At 41.7% G+C, this 20,419-nt stretch overlaps 1 protein-coding gene across 1 annotated transcript in view; it reads left to right on the plus strand.

Annotated features, from left to right (window-relative positions):
• PTPRN2 (protein tyrosine phosphatase receptor type N2) overlaps window positions 1–20,419 on the plus strand; it is a 690,139-nt gene that overhangs the window by 596,849 nt on the left and 72,871 nt on the right. Inside the window, exon 14 of the mRNA XM_063147608.1 lies at window positions 14,742–14,936. Within this exon, the coding sequence (XP_063003678.1) occupies window positions 14,742–14,936 (195 nt within the window). The remainder of the gene's footprint in view (window positions 1–14,741; window positions 14,937–20,419) is intronic.

Here is a 20,419-nt window from a genome sequence, read left to right on the forward strand (position 1 = left end):
TATAGAGTATAATGAGTAACATGTTTCATCAGTTTGTCTTGAGTGAAATATATCCTTAAAAAGAGTTGCATCATGAGAATCTTGTGGCATGATTCCCAGAAGATACCCATCCAGGTAAAATCTTGTGTTTTGCCTACATGTGTCAGTGCCATTTATTTTCATGTTATCCGTTATAGAATACATATCAAGAGCACATGAAACTGCTGCTCTTAAATGCCATAGTTGCACAAATGTTACGTTGAGCTTTTTTCTGGAGGGGGGCGCTCACTGAATGAAGATTTACAGTAAATAATCTGAGATGTCAGAAGCTTTCTTATAGAACTACCAGCCAGTAAAACCAGAGTGCTTGTATATAAGGTTAATAGACCCTTTTAAATCAATAGGTCTGAAACCAGCTTAAGCCCATGTGTACTTTATCAGTCTACAGATTAATCAGGCAAATAGGCTTTTATAAAATGGAAGCAAAATATTAAGTAAGAGAGCTTAATTAAGGGGAACAAGAGCTAGTTTCAGTTTTGCCTTCTACTTGACCATAACATCATCCCCTCCTTTACAATGGAGATCACGTAATATTTTATATTAAACCAGGTGGTTTTAATAGATTTTTTCTGGACAATAGACATTTAAAACCTTGTCTGGTTGTTTCCTTCAGTTTCTTTTCTGTCCCTTACCCACCCGTCTACCAGCACCTTTCTCCCCCCCCTCTCATTTTCTCCATACTTTTGTGATAACTTGATGGCTGTCATCCGCTGTGAAAGCATGTGGCAGCAAAAGCGCATCCCTGTCATGGAGCAGGGACATCCTGAAAGAGATGGCACTTGTGGTGTTATGCAGGCTGCACATCCAAACTGGTCTCAGCTTGAAATCTTTGCTGAAATGATGAGATTCACTTTCTAAAGGGTGTGTGTGTGTGTCCATCCATCCGTGTGTGAATGCACGTGCACAATGTCTGCTCTGACAAAGGTCATGAAACCAGAAAGCTTATGCTGAGCATAAGAGTTAGTAGCGGGAGCTCAGATGGAGGAGCACCTGACCAGCAATGTACGGAACATGTGCCCATTCTGTGTTTAAGATTAAAGGGGCTTTCACTAATCCAATTTCTCTCTGTGGCTTAAGGGAAACCTCAGCTCTATTTTGAAAAGGGAGAGTATTTCAGAAGGGGTTTGCTTGCATACCTTTGCTGAATACTGTTCGACTCTTCTGGTAGTGAATCTCATGGATGATGTTCTGATTAACTTCTGTTTAAAATCTGAGAAGTCGCTGGTTACCAATAACTGCACTGTCTCCTTGGCTAATTGTATCTGACAAAGAAAGGTGTGTGTGAGGGGAAGTAGCAAGCTATCATATGTAAACAAGTTGGGCTATTAATCTCCAGCTTAAGCCTGACTGCTTTCACTTTATAGTGTTGCGTGATAAATGCATAAACTGGCCCATTCTTCTTCAGAATTCTGTTTCAGTATCCCTGACTATCTATCCAGCCATGACTTGCTGAGAAATGGGAATTCTTCCAAACTTACTTTTTTTAAAAAAGCTTTATCTTGGGCTTGGGGAGAAAACTTTAGTTTCTATTTTAAAAAATGTTTATGCCCTGTTTACGATCAGTACTTTTCTTTTAGGAAAGTTCAATAAAAGATCTCTATTGACGATCAGAGCACTATATGTATTTCAGTAGTGATGTTTAGAAATACTTATTTTGGTTGTGTGGTTTTTGCCATACAGCGGTAAGATTTTCCATTATATATGATACACGCCTTATACATACATTTGGTAGTAAATGTCGGGAAATGAAATAAAATGGAAGTGTTTCCATTAGGAAGCAATTCTCATGTAATGAGAAACAATGTCATAAACTTCAAATTACCTTTTAAATAGATGTTTATTGGATAATAGCTCAAAAGACCAAGGGATCATTCTTCTGTATTTACTATAAATTGTGAAGGGAGTTTAAGTTGTAAGCGATGCCTGTTAATGATGAACTATGGAGTGTGTGCCACACAGCATACTGTTCTCTCTGTGTTAGGAAACATCCTGCATGAAAAAGGTTGTTAGGTGTCCAGGAACTGGGAGAAGGTGGAATTTGATAGTTAAAGTTGGAATATTCAAATGTACCCCTGCGTTGATCAAACCCACATTCCATCAGGCAAGGAATAAATCTTCAGTCTTGCATGGGCTATCCTCCAAGCAGCAAATGAGGACATATCCATTGGTTTGCAAATGTGTAGTTTAGGAAATGTTGGAAGGATTGATTAGGATGGATGGTTAGCCTTAGGACATGGGCTGTATCCAATGTTAGTGTAACTTAAATCCCATTCATTTCAATGGGTTTACTCTAAGTAGACAAAGTATTGGATTCAACCAGTGGATGGCAAATCTACATCAAAGGTACCACAGGCACTTGTGGACTGGATCATGAAGGTCTGCTTGTTGTTGTTTATTCGTTCAGTCGCTTCCGACTCTTCGTGACTTCATTGTCACGCCAGAGTTTTCCTCATTGCTTCTGCTGTGTTTAGAAAACTAAACACAAAACTCGTGAAGACACAGGAGATAGTCTATATACTGCAAAAAAGACTGTTTGACACTGTTCTGTTATGTGTTGAACATTATAGGGGAGGGAAGAGCAGCATCAATTGATTTTTTTTCATCTGAAATGCTGAAATACCTAGGGTCATTTCTGATATGAATAGTCTCTCTAGAGCTGTCTGATACTGCAGATATTCCTGCTCAGTTTGGGGCAACAAAATATCTTGAGCTGGTTCTATATAGAAGTTGGTCACCTGGCAGTCCCAGCATGCATAGAGAGAGTTTGCATTTGTAATATATAATGAGCTAGAATAAAGAATGTTGTCCTTTCAGCCTATTTAGGTAATAGGCTATGTTGAATTTTTTTGCCTTCAGTCTGCCATGCCACTTGGCGACAGATTTTTTTGGGGACATAGGTCTTAAGCAACTAGAGAATGAAAAATTAATGAGTGTGGAGCTGATATTGTCATTTTGGTATGGATTCACACTGAACATATTTTAGATGGCTGGAAACAAAGGCAGGTCAGTATACTCATGAAGAACTACAGTTATGATTGCAGTTGCTGAGGACATAGCAATGACATTAGTAAATGTGGGTTCATAGTTCTAATTTTTGGTTTATTCTAGAGGCTAGGATTTCCGTCCACAATTTTTGTGATGTATGATTCACCTGATAACTTCTTTCAAATGGAAGCAGCAGCAATGGAAAAGGGTGATTAATGACAAAGTTAACAACATCTGATTCTTCTTTGTGGTCTCTGTACATCACACATATGGGCTCGGCGCCTGCGCAAAGCCCAGCTTCGGGAATTTTCTATAGCTAAAAGACATTTTGGGTGGGAAACCCTCCCCTTCCACTGCGCATGTGCAGGAGGGTTCCCGCCCAGAATCCCCAGTTCTTCTTCGACCGTCTTGCAGACAGCCTCATCGCGAACAATGCTCTTAAAAACGATAGCTATGACTTACCTTTTTTCTTGTTTCTATATATATTTTTCCTCAACTTTTTATCTACTCTTCATTGTTTCTATATTTCCTCCTAATTTTTTTTTAAAAAAATACTTTCTCTTTACCTCTTTTTCATCCTCTTTAACTATAATTCTGACCGTATGGGCCCCAAGGCCCCATTTAAAAAGTGTGCCCGCTGTGGGACGAAACTGCCCCCATCAGATGGCCACAATTTTTTTGTTATCTGCTTGGGAGAAGGTCACATGGTTGACACCTGTACCCATTGCCAAGCCTTTTCAAAGCTTACAAGGTGGCATAGAGCAGATAAATTGTGGGCAGAGCTGTGGGAAGGGGCGCTTGCATCGGTCGATAAACCTGCAATGGCTTCCCAGCAACAGCCAGTAGCGCGTCCAGCTCCTGTCGAGCCACCAAGGATTCAGGCCAACAGACCCCGCCAGGAAACCCCTGCAACGCCAGGGCGATCCCTGATTGCCTAAGTAGCAAAGAAACTAGCAAAAAATGCACGTACTCCGAAGTCCGCGGAGATTGTGAAGCAAAAGAAGGCCAAATTGGCCAAAAGCCACGATCACCGTAAAAATCGGGTATTGACATCGACCGTACCATCGGTGGCTGCCCCTACTCTTCCTTCGATAATGGAGACGGCTTCGATCGCTGTACCTTCTTCGATATCAGCGACCGCCCCAATGCCGACGCCATCGTTATCGGAGGGCAAAATTAGAGACAGCGTATCGCGTCAAAGTAGAGAACCAGGATACCCTGCAAGGGGGTCAGTTAGAGGCTCACCTCAGCGAAACTTACCAGCCAATATCCAACCTCGACACGAATATCGAAGATCGCCCACACCGCTCGACTGTCGACCACAATATCAACGCTCACCGGATTCAGCCCGTTCACTCGATGATCGATATCGGGAGGACGAACGTTACTTCTACACCAGACGATACCGATCCAGATCTCCTGTAAGGGAATACGATAGACAATCAGAGTACTCTCTCCCACCAAGACCGACCTATTATTATAGGGACTGGCATGAGGAGTATGATCGATATTGACAAGAAACCCCTCAACGTCAACAACCACCTTCCGCTACGATATCGACACCAGGACAAGCTACCGAAATACTACCAGCTCCACTACCCATTACGTTAGTCGAACCTACAGATCGGGGTCGACAAACTACACTTTCTGTAGTAGAGCAAACCGGTGATATCCAAACCGTGCAAATAGCTTCCTCTCCCGAGGAACCCGATGACTATTGCTCAGATTCAGACTCTGGTATTTCACCTACTCCATCAATACCATCACCAGATTTGATAGTGGAGGCACAAGGATCAGTCTCACCATCTGAGGGACTTGCCCACTTTTCAGACCTCATTCAGAGGATGGCGCAAGCATTGGGCATAGAAACTCGACAAACGTTGGAAAAGTTAGTTGATTACGTTTTCGAGGCAATATATACTGAGGCAGCAACACCAATTGCTATACTCTTCCTACCAACTTTAACCAGGGCAGTCAAAGAATCCTGGAAGGACCCGGCAACATTACAACCGTCATCAAAGTGGCTAGATAACATGTACAAAGTCCTGGATAAAGACGCGGAGTTCCTTTTTACACATCCTCAACCGAACTCGTTCATCATAGAGTCTGCACAGGGTCGATCTCAAAGAGTGCATACAGCACCGGTAGACAAGGAGGGTAGACGCCTCGATTTAATGGGGAGAAGATTTTACTCTACTGCAGCACTAAGCCTTAAGGTATCTAATTACCAGGCTACAATGTCCCGGTACCAGTTGTTCCTATGGGATAAAATGATGTCTCTATGTGATAGTCTAGGAGATGATCAAAGAGAACTAGCAAGAGTTTTCCATGCTGAAGCCACCAGGATGGCGAGACAACAAATAGCCACAGCTATGCACCAAGCTGATTGTGGTGCAAAAACCATGGTCGAGGCAGTTGCCCTGAGAAGACATGCCTGGCTCATATCCGCTGGTTTGTCTCAAGAGGCCAGATCTCGTATTGAGAGTCTTCCCTTTGATGGCACAGGTCTGTTCAATTCCACAACCGATGAGGCCATGGATAATGTTCAAAAGGCGAGAATAACAGCACGCAAAATGGGGATAGGTCCATCCCAATATCAACAACAACACTTTAAGCCTAAAAGATGGTACAGGCAACCTGGATTCGCTACCACAAGATACCAATCTGAAAAACAGGCTTGCAGACAACAATTCCAATCTCAGCAGGGAAAGAAACAGTTTCCACCCTCAAAACCCAGATTCCAGCGTCGTAAACCCGATTACACGCAAAATCGACGTCTTTGACTTTGATATCCACACCACAACCACTCCCTTTGGCGACAGTCTCTCGACCTCGAGGAGGGCTTGGAATCGAATAACTATGGACAAATGGGTACTTTCCATCATACAGAATGGATACAAAATAGAATTCGATTCCTTCCCACCCTTGGGAGTCCTGAGATCAACTACACCATCGCCACCTCTCCTGCAAGAAGTCTGCTCACTCCCAGAGAAGGGAGCAATAACATCAATACCAGAACATCAAATAAGGAAGGGATTCTATTCCTGATTCTTCACTGTCCCAAACGCCGATGGAGGCATCAGACCCATTTTAGACCTACGCAACGTGAACACTTTCATAACACCAAAAAGGTTTCGTATGGTCTCACTTCCGATGATCCTACCACTACTCACAAGAAAATCGTGGTTTACTTCCATCGACCTCAAGGACGCTTATTTTCATATAGCCATCCACTGGGACAGCCAGCGATACCTACGCTTCGCCATAAACCAAACGGCTTTTCAATTCCGAGTCCTACCTTTCGGATTGTCAACAGCTCCCAGAGTATTCACAAAGTGCATTGCTGTAGTTTGTGCTCACTTAAGAAATCAGGGAATTCAAATCCACCCTTACATAGACGACTGGCTTCTAGTAGCGGACTCAAAACATGCCCTCCAGCAACACATAGCGTATGTTTGGGACCTGATGATGGAGCTAGGTCTATTAATAAATATCGAAAAGTCTACCCTCACACCTACCAAAACCATAAAATTTATAGGTGCAATCTTGGATTCGCACACCACCAAAGCATTCTTACCAATCGAAAGAGCCATTGCTATCCAGAACTAGCAAATGACCTCTCCAAACAAAAAACCACTACCGCATATACAATCCAAAGACTCCTGGGACTGATGGCTTCAACCATCATGGTCGTACCGTTCACAAAACTCAAAATGCGACGCTTGCAACTCTGGTTCACCAGAGTATTCAACCCATTACAGAACGCCAAGCGTACTTTTCTCTCCTTACCACCGACGGTAACCAAATCCCTAAAATGGTGGACGGACCATCACAACCTACTGAAAGGCGTATCGTTCCAACCATCAATGCCAACGAAGTCGATCACAACAGATGCCTCAACAACAGGATGGGGAGCCCATCTCGACTCCCTAAGAGTACAGGGCACCTGGTCTGTGACAGAGAGAAAGGCGCACATCAACTACCTCGAGCTGCTAGCAGTTCAAAAGGCCCTCAAGGCATTCGAAGCCGTGATATACAACCACCACATTCAAGTGACATCAGACAACACAACAGTTGTCTTTTACATCAACAAACAAGGAGGCACAAAGTCTTTATCCCTAGCAAAACTCACCATACACATATGGGAATGGTGCATTCGACGTCGACTGTTCCTGACTGCAGTTCACATAGCCGGTCTGTCCAACACGCTTGCAGACAATCTCAGCAGGCACTCGTCGATAGTCCATGAATGGTGCATTCATCCTCAAGTTGTCAGGGAACTGTTTCACCTTTGGGGACAGCCAAACATAGATCTGTTTGCGACGGAGAACAACACAGTGTGTCACCAATTCTGCAGCAGAGCAGGAATAGGAAGGAAATCATTAGGAGATGCATTCCTCCACAGGTGGAACACTTACCTCTTGTACCTATTCCCCCCCATTCCCTCTGATAACAAGGATCCTCACCAAGATTATTCACGACAATGCGAACTGCATAATTCTAACTCCCTGGTGGCCCAGACAGAACTGGTTTGCAACCCTTCTCAACAGGTCACAGGGTCACTTCCTACGTCTACCAATGATACGAGACCTTCTATCCCAGGATCACGGCCGGATATATCATCCAGACCTCGACACCCTTCACATGACAGCGTGGAGGCTGATCCCTCAGTAGAGGATAGAGATCTGGCAGCTAAGATCCAAGAGGTTTTGGATGCAGCACTAAAACTGTCAACAAGGCAGAACTATAACAGAAAATGGTCTGCATTTACCACTTTTGCCTCTGAACATGGGTTCTTACCCTCAAACTGCTCTATTAATCACATCCTGTCATTTTTATTAATGTTGGTTGACAGGGGTTTAAAAGTTTCATCTTTAAAGGTGTACTTGGCATCTATATCCATGTTTCATGACCGTGTTGATGGTCTTACTGTTTTCTCCCATCCTACGGTTAAACGTTTCTTAAAAGGTTTGTTAAATCTAAATCCACCAGTAAGAACATTTTCACCTTCTTGGAGCCTATCAGTGGTCCTACATGCACTTTCAAATAAGCCATTTGAACTTTTGGCAACTACTGACCTGCGCCTCCTGACTTTGAAGGTGGTTTTCTTGGTGGCAATCACATCAGCAAGACGTGCCAGCGAACTATGTGCGTTAAGGATAGATGAACCTTGCCTCATATTCCATCTTGATGAAGTAGTACTTCGTCCTGATGCTCAATTCCTACCTAAAGTTGTCTCCAGTTTTCATGTCAACCAAGACATCATTTTACCAACATTTTTCCCAGCACCTTCATCTGCGTTGGAAAGAACCTTGCACTTATTAGATGTCAGAAGGGCCTTAGCCTTCTACAAGGATTGCACTGCCTTTTTCCGCCAGTCACAACGCCTATTTGTATGTCATGGGCAAAACAAGAAAGGCTTAACAGTATCAGCTCAGAGACTCTCTTCGTGGCTGGTGCAATGTATCATCCTAGCTTACCAGTTGCAAAAGTTAGACCCTCCGACTTCAGTCAGAGGGCACTCTACTAGAGCTGTCTCCACATCCTCTGCTTTTCATCGTGGTGTCACGATCCCAGAAAAATGCAAGGCAGCAACATGGGCCAGACCGATGACGTTTGTATCTCACTACAAACTGGACGTCAGGTCAAGGTCCGACTGCTCCTTTGGCAGAGCCGTGTTGTCATCTGTCTTCACCTAAGGACACCAACCCTCCTCCGGTGAGTAAAAGCTTGCTAATAGCCCATATGTGTGATGCACAGAGACCACAAAGAAGAAGGACAGGTTGCTTACCTGTAACTGTGGTTCTTCGAGTGGTCATCTGTGCAGTCACACAACCCACCCACCATACTCCCCACTTGGTGTCCATCATTTGTTACTAATGTTACTGTTAGTATTTTTTCAGATACACCTAGAGGTGTCTATATTCCTCAGACGAGGCTCTTAGGTCTCAGAAGAACTGGGGATTCTGGGTGGGAACCCTCCTGCACATGCGCAGTGGAAGGGGAGGGTTTCCCGCCCAAAATGTCTTTTAGCTATAGAAAATTCCCGAAGCTGGGCTTCACGCAGGCGCCGAGCCCATATGTGTGACTGCACAGATGACCACTCGAAGAACCACAGTTACAGGTAATCAACCTGTCCTTTCAAAAATATCCCCCCTCCAGTTGGGCCAGAAAGTTGAAGTCAATCTTCTGGGGGGGAACCAGTGCAGAATCTTAATGTTCAGGGGTGGAGTCAAAGTATAGCTTGGAAGATTATGGGTATAGGTTGTTAAAATCCTCAAATTTTCCACCTTTTCAGATCTAGTACCCCGATAGGACACAATTTTACTGACTGGTCTATTAAATCTTATTTATTTATTTATTTGTTACATTTTTATACTGCCCAATAGCCGAATCTTGGTCTACTAAATCCCCATCTCTAATGGAGAACATGATATTTTATATATTTATTGCATTTCTATACCATCCAATAGCCAAAGCTCTCTGGGCAGTTTTAGTTTATGTGTATTCCTGGGTGGGCTCCCATTTTATCCTTTCTGTTGCAGATTAGTTTGAATGATATTCACATGCATGTTGCAAGCAAAACCTTTTTCTAGGAGATGTCAGCATGCACATCAAATCTATCTGTTCTGGAATGTTTTGTGAGAATGCTCATTTAGCAAAATGTTAAATTTGAAACAAAGATTAAGACACAAATACTACATTCTACTTTGTGTTGGCCAGAAAAAATATATGGTTGGGTAGTAGGTTACTAGTGTCAGCACAAGAGCTCATCTTACATAGGCCTTGCTCAGTGCTTGTGCAACTTTTGCCTAGATAGGAACATTAATACATGGAATTTTAGTCTTTTAACTATCTGTAATCTTCCTGGAGAACATTAGCTATTGGGTGGATTAAAAATATAATAAATAAATAAATAAATAAATAAATAGGTTTCCCTCTGCACTTTGCTGGTCTCACATACTTCCCTCTCACAACTCTCTGGTTCTGCTGCTGCTGCAGCAGAAGAAACAGACAAGTTGAGCTACAAGAAGTAAATTAAAGAGCTGTCATTGCTCTGGAGAAGTTTTATTTCATCTTCCTTCTGATAGTAGAAGCAGTTAAAATAAGGTGGAGATGGGGGAGTTAAACCTGTGACTAATATTATTTTAAAAGTGCATCCACTTTGAGCTGTATTCTTGGAACATTTTGGCTAGCCTTCCTGTTGTGTACCCGGTTAACTGATTCTGCTTCTTGGATGTGCAAAGCAATTATAGCGGACACAGGAGATGCTATTTTGGTGAACCCCTCAGTAAGAAATTGAATTGCATATTAATACATTATTTCCTGTTTTATGTCTTTGTAGCCTTGTGGAAAATAAAAACCTCCTGCCCTAAGAGCATAATTATTTCGTATTTCTTCTGAAAAATAATTTTGTAGAAGAGAATCTTTTTCTTAAAAGTTGACATTATGCCATTTCTAACCCTGTTATTCTTCTTTGTATATATAGCAGCTGCTAATTTCTGAGAATTCACTTGTTCCTAATGTTTCTCTCCACCCCCTGCTAATGTCAATCATCTATGCTAGAAAACCAGTTGTAGTAACAGATGATTATGGCTCTAGGCAGGACATAATATATAAAATACCTCTGTTACTTGAAGAGTTAGTGCCCGTCAAATCACCTGGTATCCTCCATCAGAGTATATATCTGTCCAATATGTGAGATATGTAACAATATTTATTACAGTCATACGACCAGTTGAGTTAAAAATACAAATTTATCCAGTTTAGCAAATATAGTCAGCTTATGTGAGGTCTTATTTTCAGAACAATGAATAAAAATTTAGCCACCTGCTCAGTAATATACCTGATAGGCAGTGCATAACCAATTTTCTGTCTGGTAAACTAATCAAAAGTGAGGGAATTCTATGATATCTCAAATTTGAGTAAAAATCATAATACATAAGTATATGTGTTATACTTAGGACAGTTTTGGGGAACCCCCCCTTTATATGGACATGAACATCTTAGAAATATACACTAGAGTACTACCTGTATATATGATGATGCTTGTTCCCAAAATGTCCATGATAGCAAGAGTCCGTTTCTTAAAAGCCATTTCAGATGGCTCTCACATCAATTCAGATGGTTTCAAAATGGATTCTAAACACACTGTTTCGAACTCAAGCAGCTCAAGGCAACTATGCACTGTGCTTGCATGTCAAGGGAGAAAAGGACCCCCAGTTGATCTGCCAAGCAATTCCATTTAAACCTTGCAGGCCTCTCACTGGTTTTGAAATGCAATCAGGATTGCCAGAAAGGGTTGTGTAGCAATTTGTAGGAAAGTAGGAAATTAAGGTTTTCAAAACTCATGCAGATAAAGGTATGGTTCCTGCTTGTGCCTCCTTGGGTACGGGTTGTAGCACAGTAGTAGAGCGCATACTTTACATGCAATAGCTTCTTGGTTCAATCCCCCACATTGCCAAGTAAGGCTGGAAAGGACTCCTGTTAGTGTAGACAAAACCAAGCCAGACTGCCTTAGACAATACCAAGCTAGATGAATGAACAGTCTCATTTGGCATAGGACAGATATTCAGTCCACACCGAGGTGTTTTTTGTGGGACAGATTTCCTACACAGGAAATGTATTTTTCTCTAAATAGCAAGAAACGTTGCTTACAGTGAAGAGAGAGGTTTTGTGCTAGAGAGGAGAGGGAGTTGTTCGTGAAGTCCCAGCCTTAGATGTTTGTGAGTATAAGCCATGTTGATCACAATTAGCTGGAGAGAGCACTGTTGCAGATGCGTTAGCTCTTCCAGACCTGTAAACAAAACAAGGTCAGCTGAAGGGGGTGACATGCTTCAGGCCTATATAAGAGTGTGTGTGTGTGTATATACATACACACATGCTTTGTCCTCAGGCAGTGTGATGTTTTTGCAACCCGGATCACCTCAACTCAGGTCAGCTAGAGTTTCTGTGAATGTCAAAAGTACTTCCAGTCTTGTACTTCACATGATATATGAGATAAAAGTTGAAAAGTATTGAATCTAATGATGCTAAAAATTCCTATTCATTCTCATCCTTCATAGAATCATAGAATCATAGAATAGCAGAGTTGGAAGGGGCCTACAAGGCCATCGAGTCCAACCCCCTGCTCAATGCAGGAATCCACCCTAAAGCATCCCTGACAGATGGTTGTCCAGCTGCCTCTTGAATGCCTCTAGTATGGGAGAGCCCACACTAGAGGCATTCTTTTAGACTCATTGAAACCCAGGGAATACAAACTCCCCAGAGTATAAATGTTACTTAAGGAGTATATCTGCACAATATTTAATATCATGTACATTGGCCTAATCTACACCAAGCAGGATGTAGCACTATGAAAGTGGTATGAAAGTGGTATATGGTAGTTGTCAGTGCCCTTCAATACCGCCATAAAGCAGCAGTGTGGCTCCTGCCTTTTATATACCGCTTTCATAGTGGAATATCCTGCTTGCTGTAGATTAGGCCTTTGAAGGACCAAAATTGCAAGAAGCGAAGAATTTGAAAACCGAGACAATTATTCACAATTCTGTTATACTTCTTTCTTTGAAAAACTCTGCAGCCCAGAGGATTTCCCACTGAGGCACTGTTCAGATCCAAACCTGCTTAGCTTCAGCAATGGTTGGACTGGTCAGGGAATCACCTGGTTATCACTTGACAAATACCTATGTGTTTTTAGTTTAGTTAAAATATATCAGTTTGGAACCAGACTCAGTTCGTTGCACTTAGTTTCCACTGAAACCAATGAGACTACACTTGTAAGTAACTTGTCCCATTGTTTTTAATGTCCTAAATGAAACTAACTTAAGCTTTCTTCAGTTGTTTACTGAAGAGGGGTTAATTGTAAGCCTGGAGGGAGCCAGGGGCACATGCTCAGCCCCTCTTCTCCTGACCACAGGCCATAGCTAGATGGGGTGAAATCCCGGGGTGATCCCCGAGATCGTCCCTGTGGGGATCCCGGGATCAGGGAGGGATGATCCCTCCCTTGCCCCGAGATCTCGCCGTCCCCTTTAGCCCCAGTCTTTCCATGGTATCGGGCAGCCCGAGACCACGGAACGTGTGGCCGGGTGCCGCGGGTTGACGCGATTCCTCACGAGGAGTTGGGAGCGCTGTGCCCATCGGGGGTAGGGTGGGGGGAGCAGGGAAAATAATTTAAATTTAAAAAATTACTTAACTTTTGTGCATGAGCGTTCATGCGCTGCTGGCCCTTTAATAAAAAAATTGTGGGTGCGACGCCTCTCCTTCTGAGGGTGTCGCGTGTAAACAGAGGAGGGATGTCGCGATAAACACATCACGAGATCTTCCCTCCTCTGTCCCATGCTAGCAGGTAGTCTAGCTAAGGCCACAGTTACAGTGACTGGGAACCCGAATAAACCAGGGTTCCTGGTCACATGGAGCTGTGTAGTGTGTCCAGCCAAATGTGCTTAGATTGCCCTTAAAGACCTAACAGGGAGGTCAGTAATGGAGAAGGCAGAGCGCACATGATGGCTTCCACTGTGTTTACAAATAACCCTTCTTCTGCAAATGCCTGAAGAGGACTATAGCCTGCAACCAAGCCATTCTCATCTTAAAATAAAACTTTTCATTTGAAGGTTAAAATTATCCCATTGATACTGGCATTGCAGTTAACTTTTTAGTTGTTTTCAAGTGATCAAATTGATTATCATATGTGTACTCTCTTTTTAAACAAGTGTATTTTTGTTAGTTAGTCCAGATCAAGTAATTAAGGCACAAGAACATGAATATGAGAAACATATAATATGCATCAAACCATTTATACCATGAGTAGCCAATTCTGACTTTTTGTTAATAATAAATATGAACATCCTACATTAAAAAAAACCGATTTGGCTAAGATTTATTACATGTGTACTTGTAAATCAGCTATGGTTATAATATAATTGGCTATATTTTAAAAGCTCATTGGGCTAGTGTACATTGAATTGATCTGAGAATAGTTCAAGTAAACGTGTTTGCTTTTTTCTGGCTTGGTTTACATTTTGTTTTTTACTTCTGCTAAAAACTGTTGCTATGTTAGGTCTATTTTCTGTTGTTTTGTTAATTCTATACACCATTTGCTAAGGCAGGCATTCAGGTGTAAGGTCATTGCTCACAATAGTTTAATGAAGAAAAAAATCAACCAGAATCTACATTTTTGAAGTTGCCCAGTTGCTTTCTGGTCTGCCATTTTAATTCTGGACTGCCTTGCTCTCAAAACATGAATAATTTAGTTATAATGTAAGGTAGCATAAAAGAAATCATCTGGATTTTCCAAACTAGAAATATAGCCTACCGCTAAGTTAATATAGAGTACATAAATTTCCAACTTGTTCGGATGAAGACTAGAATTGCAATAACCATTTAGTCCAAAGTAGCTCTACTGAAATTGAGTAAGAAGGTTGCACTGGTCATAGCTTTGCCTCTAATCTGTGTACTTCGAAGTCTCATGTTTTGTATAAACCAGAGGAACGGGGAGAGCAGATGTCAGCTATACAAATATAGCTATAAATATTGGTTACCGTCCTGCCTACAGACAAAGGCAGATATTTGTGCTTTCCTACTGTCTGGCAAACAATTTTAAACTTCAGAGGCAATAACAGGAGTGCAGCCTGTGTGCAGGATCAAGCCCAAATGCATGCTTTGATAGATGATTCCTCAGATGCTGGTTTTCAATCTACACTATTTTTTTTGTCTCCTAGGAGCTATGTCGCCAGCGTATGGCAGTAAAATCATCAGATCACCCAGAGCCTCTGCATACTTCTCGTATTAACAGCATATCTTCACAGTTCAGCGATGGCCCCATTCCAAGTCCCTCTGCTCGAAGCAGTACTTCATCCTGGTGTGAGGAACCAGTTCCGTCCAACATGGACATTTCCACTGGTCACATGATACTGGTAAGGCCCTGAAATAGTATGAAATCCAACTAAATAGTGGAACTTTAATCAGAATTGTGGACGATACTATGGTTGCATAGAACAATTAACCCTCAGTTTTTTAAAAGCATCCAGCTCTTTAAAATCAAAATATTTTTTTTCTATTTTTAATCATATTTATTTGTATTCTTATTTACCCTAATTCTTGTTAGTGTGATGTGTTTTTAAAGCAAAAAGTCTATTGATGCCTTGACTGGTCAAGGAATGACTTAGGCCTAATCTACACCAAGCAGGATATTGCACTATGAAAGCAGTATGAAAGCTGTATATAAAAGGCAGGAGCCACATTACTGCTTTATAGTGGTATTGAAGTGCACTGACAAGTGTTGGGACCCATTGACACATACCATATACAGCTTTCATACCACTTTCATAGTGCTATATCCTGCTTGGTGTGGCTCCTGGCTTTTATATATTGCTTTCATACCGCTTTCATAGTGTAATATCCTACTTGGTGTAGATTAGGCCTTGGTAATCGCTTGACAAATAGCTATGTGTTTTCAGCTTAGTTAAGATATGTCAATTTGAAGCTGGACTTAATAGAAACAATCAGGTTCTTAGTCTGAGGATTCTCTTGGATCTATCATTGCTCTTGTGGCCCAGAGCATGCTAACTAAAGCTCATATGCCAACTACCCTAACCTGGACAGAGATAGCCTTGCAACAGTTATTCATGCTTTTGGTAACCTCCCTTTTGGATTACGGCAATGTGTTATATGTAGGGTTGCCTTTGAAAATGGTCCAGAAACTTCAGCTAGTCTAGAACAGGGCAGCTAGACTGTTATCTAGGACTGGCCGATACAATCATATCAGACAATACTCTGCCATCTGCACTAATTACCATTCCATTTCTGGGTCTAATGCAAAGTGCTGTTTTTCACATTTAAAGCCCTAAATGGCTTTGGGCCAGATGATCTCAAGGAGCATCTCCTTCCATATTTACCTGTTCAGACCCTAAAGTCAACCCTAATACCTCAACCAAGTGAGATGAGATGGTGGCTACAAAAGAGGGCCTTCTAAGTGGTGACACCCTATCTGTGAAATTCCTTCCTCAAGAGGTTCCTCTGCTGCCTACATTATGGTCTTTTTTTGGTGCCAGGTGAAGATCTTATTCTCCCAGGCATTTTAAGAACCATTTAAGTATTTTTGGACCTCTGCACAATTTTATTTTTTTGCTTCTGTTTTTAATTTGTGTTATTTTATATTGTGCTGTTTTATTATTTTATTGTAATTTTATATTGTATGTTTTTCATTTACTTGTACACTCCCAGACACCTTGATTATTGGGTAGTCTACAAGTGTAATAAATAAAATATTAACCACTTTTAATACCTATTGCTGGAATAGATATGAATCCCTAAGCATATATAAACTTTTTTTAATTTTTTTTTGAAAATTGATGCCTCCATTCTAATCACATTTATTTAGAGATGAGTCTCAGTGATTATAAAGAAACTTGCTTGTATAAATGTATAAATGTAGGAACATTTATACTTGTGCCTGTAACTTATCTCTGAACAAAAGTGTAATTTCCTCTGAAACAAGAATTTCTTCCTTCTAATCCTGACTACATATGGAGGCTGGCTGTAGTTACTTATTGGCTAATGAAAGTTCCTCTTTGCCCTGGAAAAATAGTTAAACTTTATATGGAATAGAATAAAATACTGTAAAGCTTCACAGCGGTCCTGTACAAATGTCAAGGTTCTCATTCAGCAGGTGATCAGGTACTTGGAATCTGTACTGCATGTGGTCAATGTTTTGACATCTGGGATGGAAAAGGGTTCTGGCTCTTAAGTCCTATTGGCAGCCTAAATGCATCTATTGTATAGTTGAATAAATGCAAGAAAATGTCATGTACTTTTAGATGTTTGAGGTAGGTTAAAAAAAAGTGTTTGGATGCCATTGTTGATGCAGGTCTGGTGGATATAACTGGCTCCTGCTTGTTCAATTATAATGGATACTTTTCAATTTGTACAGCCCAAGGATATGGACAGGATTGTTGGAGAGGTAAGACCTACCACTTGTGTGCTCAGCTATTCTCTCTCCTGGTTTATAAAAGCAGCCGGGGGATGGGGACTGGCTGAACGGGTATGGATAGTGGTGAATGCCTCTTTATGGAAAGGTGTGATTCCATTTTGCTTTAAAGAGGTGGTGGCAAGACTTTGTATTAAAAAACAAAAAACAAAAAAATGCTCCCTGAATCTTACTGAATTAGATCATTTCTGGCCCTTTTCCAATATTCCATTCTTGGGCAAGATGCTGGAGCGTGTGGTGGTTTCTGAGCTCCAGGGATTTCTGGATGAGATGGATTATTTAGATCCACTTTATTCTGGCTTCAGACCTGGTTATGAGACAGAGACAGCTTTGTTTGGCTTGGTGGGCGATCTCTACCAGGGACTAGACCGGGGCAGTGCTTCCCTGTTCGTTCTGCTGGACTTTTTGGCGGGTTTCATAATATCCTTCTGAGGCATCTGTTTCGGATGGGAGGCACTGCTATACAGTGGCTCCAGTCCTTCTTGGAGAGGTGATCTCAAATGGTGGTGCTGGGGGATTCCTATTTGATGCCGTGGCTGGTGGCCTGTGGTGTTCCTCAGGGTTCCATCTTATTCCCTATGCTATTTAACATATACATGAAAACACTGGGAGAAGTTGTCGGGAGTTTTGGGCGTCAGAGCCACCAGTATACTATGCTGATTGCCCCCAACTCTATCTCTCCTTTCTATCTAAATCCAAGGAAGCTGTTCCGGCTCTGATGTCAGTAATAGACTAGATGAGGGCAAATAAATTGAAGTTTAATGCAGACAAGACAGAGGTGTTTTTTGTCAGTCAAAAGGCAGGTCAGTTAATAGGTATTCAGCCTGTGCTAGATGGGGTTGCAATCCCACGAAGGTGAAGGCTCGCAATGTGGGTGTAATCTTGGACTTGGCCCTGAACCCGGATGCTTGAGTCTCAGGGGTGGCCAGGACTGTGTTTGCACAGCTACGATTAGTACTCCAACTTGTCCCTGTTTCTAGAGATATCTGATCTGGTTACACATGTGTTTCAAGATGGGACCCAGGCTCCCTGGTTTGGTTTCAGATTCTGAGTCAGACTCAGAGGCAGAGCTAGAAGAATCTCAGTCAAGACAGAATTGCCCAAGACTCTCCAGGAGTAAGGGAAGAATCTTCCCAGTTGCTTATCAAACAGGAGCCCCAGGTTCAGAGACTGTCTTCCCCCTCCCCCTTAGGACCTCAGCCTTTGTTGGAGGGGGAAGGAACACTGGAATTGACAGAACCCTGAGTCAGCCACTGGGTTAAGTGGGCGGAGTTGAGAGGAGGTGGGAGGCGGTCTGCTGAACTGGCTGCACATCAGAAGTTGGGTCAAGACAACCCTCCCGAACAAGGAATTCAGTAAAAGTCTGCTGGGCATGACAAGAAACCATCCATTTCATTGATCGGCAACTGCCTTGTTTTATTTGGTGTGAAGAGGTGTTTTGTTTTTATTTTTTACTGAATAAAGACTTTGTGGATTGCACAGCGAGTCTCTGTTGCCTCTCATTTCAGTGGGAGGGCTTGGAATCCAGACAATGCTTTAGTTACATCCTGTTTAGAGTACTGTAACATGCTCTATGTAGGACTGCCTTCAAAAACTGTTCAGAAACTTCTGCTGGTGCAAAATCCTACAGCCAGACAGTTGATCAGGGCCAGTTACAGGAAACATATGGCTCTCTTGTTACAGCAGCTTCACTTGCTACTGATCTGTTTCTGGGCAGAATTCAAAAGTACTGATAATGACCTATTATGTGGGATTTCAGGTAGCTTGGGACCAGGCTACCTGAAATACCATGCTCTTGCTTACGAGCCTGTCTGGTCCTTAAGGACTTTTGGAGGCACTATTCTTTCGTGACTGGCACCTTCAGAGGCAGCCCAAGAGAGGGCCTTTTCAGTGTCCACTCCTTCCCAGGGGGGCCAAGGTTCATTCTTGGCTCTGCTCTCATTCTGTTGGCAGGCAAAGAGAGCTTTATTCAAGAAGGCCTTTGGCCAGTAAGTGGGTCTGTTGTGGTGGGTGCTATTTTTAATTATTTTTAATGTTATTATTCTGTTTTGGATTTTAGCGTATTGTTTTTCAATGCATTGTTTTAAATTGTTCCTGTAAGCTGCCTTGTCATTTTTGTAGTCTTAAACTCAAATATGACAGATGCATACAAAGATAAGGGAGTAGGGGTGGGTTCGTGACACCCATGCACCTTTTGTGGCCTACAATTCCACTGGTTACTCCCAGAACTAGATTACCACCCCTGCCCACTCAAGTACATTGGTTTTCTTTTTGTGTGTGTGTGTATCACAAATGACAGAACAAGCAATTAGTTCAATAATATTTGGATCACAAGAGGATTTTTTTTAAAAAAATTAAGGTTTAAGTATTATGCCAAAAATAGGCTTAGAACTGATTCTGGAGATGAAATCTAATAGAATATGGACAGATAAATAGAATGGCACATACTAAAAATGTTCACTAGATCTGCCAACTCAACAAAACAGCCAACAGTGGCATTGGAAACATCACGTTTCTGCAAATTTCTGGTGTTTAGTTGTGGTGTTTCATTATTCAGCTGGTGTCATTCAAACTTCAGTGAATGGGGAATGGGGGCCGTTAGCTTTCAGAACATGTGTTATGCATTAGGTTGTAAGGGTTCAAAAAAGGGCTGCTGAAATGATACAGCATCCTGGAAAAGAGAACTACAAGTGTGTACAAATAGCAATAATTCGGAACAATTCTGTGTTACTTTATCTTGGTCTTTGTTAAAGGAAAAGGACAGAAAAAATATATGCTCTTATTAGGAGGCAGTAATAATATTTTTTAAGGAGATCAAAATTGAAAGGGACAAAGATTGGAAATTGGAAAATATTTTTTTTAGAGAATTTTAATAAAAAATGGGGGGAAGAAATAGAGAACCCCCTTCTAAAAAATCACTGGGAAATATGGCGTGTATATAAAAAAGGATTTACTTCCAGGTATTTCCCCAATAACACCAGTGATAATGTTAGGAAACTTTCCAGGGAACCTAAAAGGTAAATTGGGGGAAATTTTAATAGAGGGATATAATGAAGCTAAAAAATTGGTTAAGGAGGATGAACACTCGAGAAGAGTTAGAAGAGGCACTAAAGGAGAAGAATTTATCGTGGTTAAATTATTATCAATTAGAACAGTGGACAAAGAAATGGTTAAAGGACAAGGGAGAGTGTAGAGAAATGACGAAATTTGAGGAATTGATTTTAAGGAGAGAAGTTGAGAAGGGAGAAAATAAAAGGATAAAAGGTTTGAAGAGTAAAATATATAGAATATTGGTTGGGAAGGGGGAGTCAGAAAATATGGGCAAGATGGTCTGGGAAACTGATCTGAAGGTACAAATAGGGCAACAGAGTTGGGAGGGAATATGGAGACAAAGAGTGTTGAGAAACATGT

This window comes from Elgaria multicarinata, chromosome 1 (genome assembly GCF_023053635.1).
Source record: "Elgaria multicarinata webbii isolate HBS135686 ecotype San Diego chromosome 1, rElgMul1.1.pri, whole genome shotgun sequence".
Classification (NCBI taxonomy): Eukaryota; Metazoa; Chordata; class Lepidosauria; order Squamata; family Anguidae; genus Elgaria; species Elgaria multicarinata.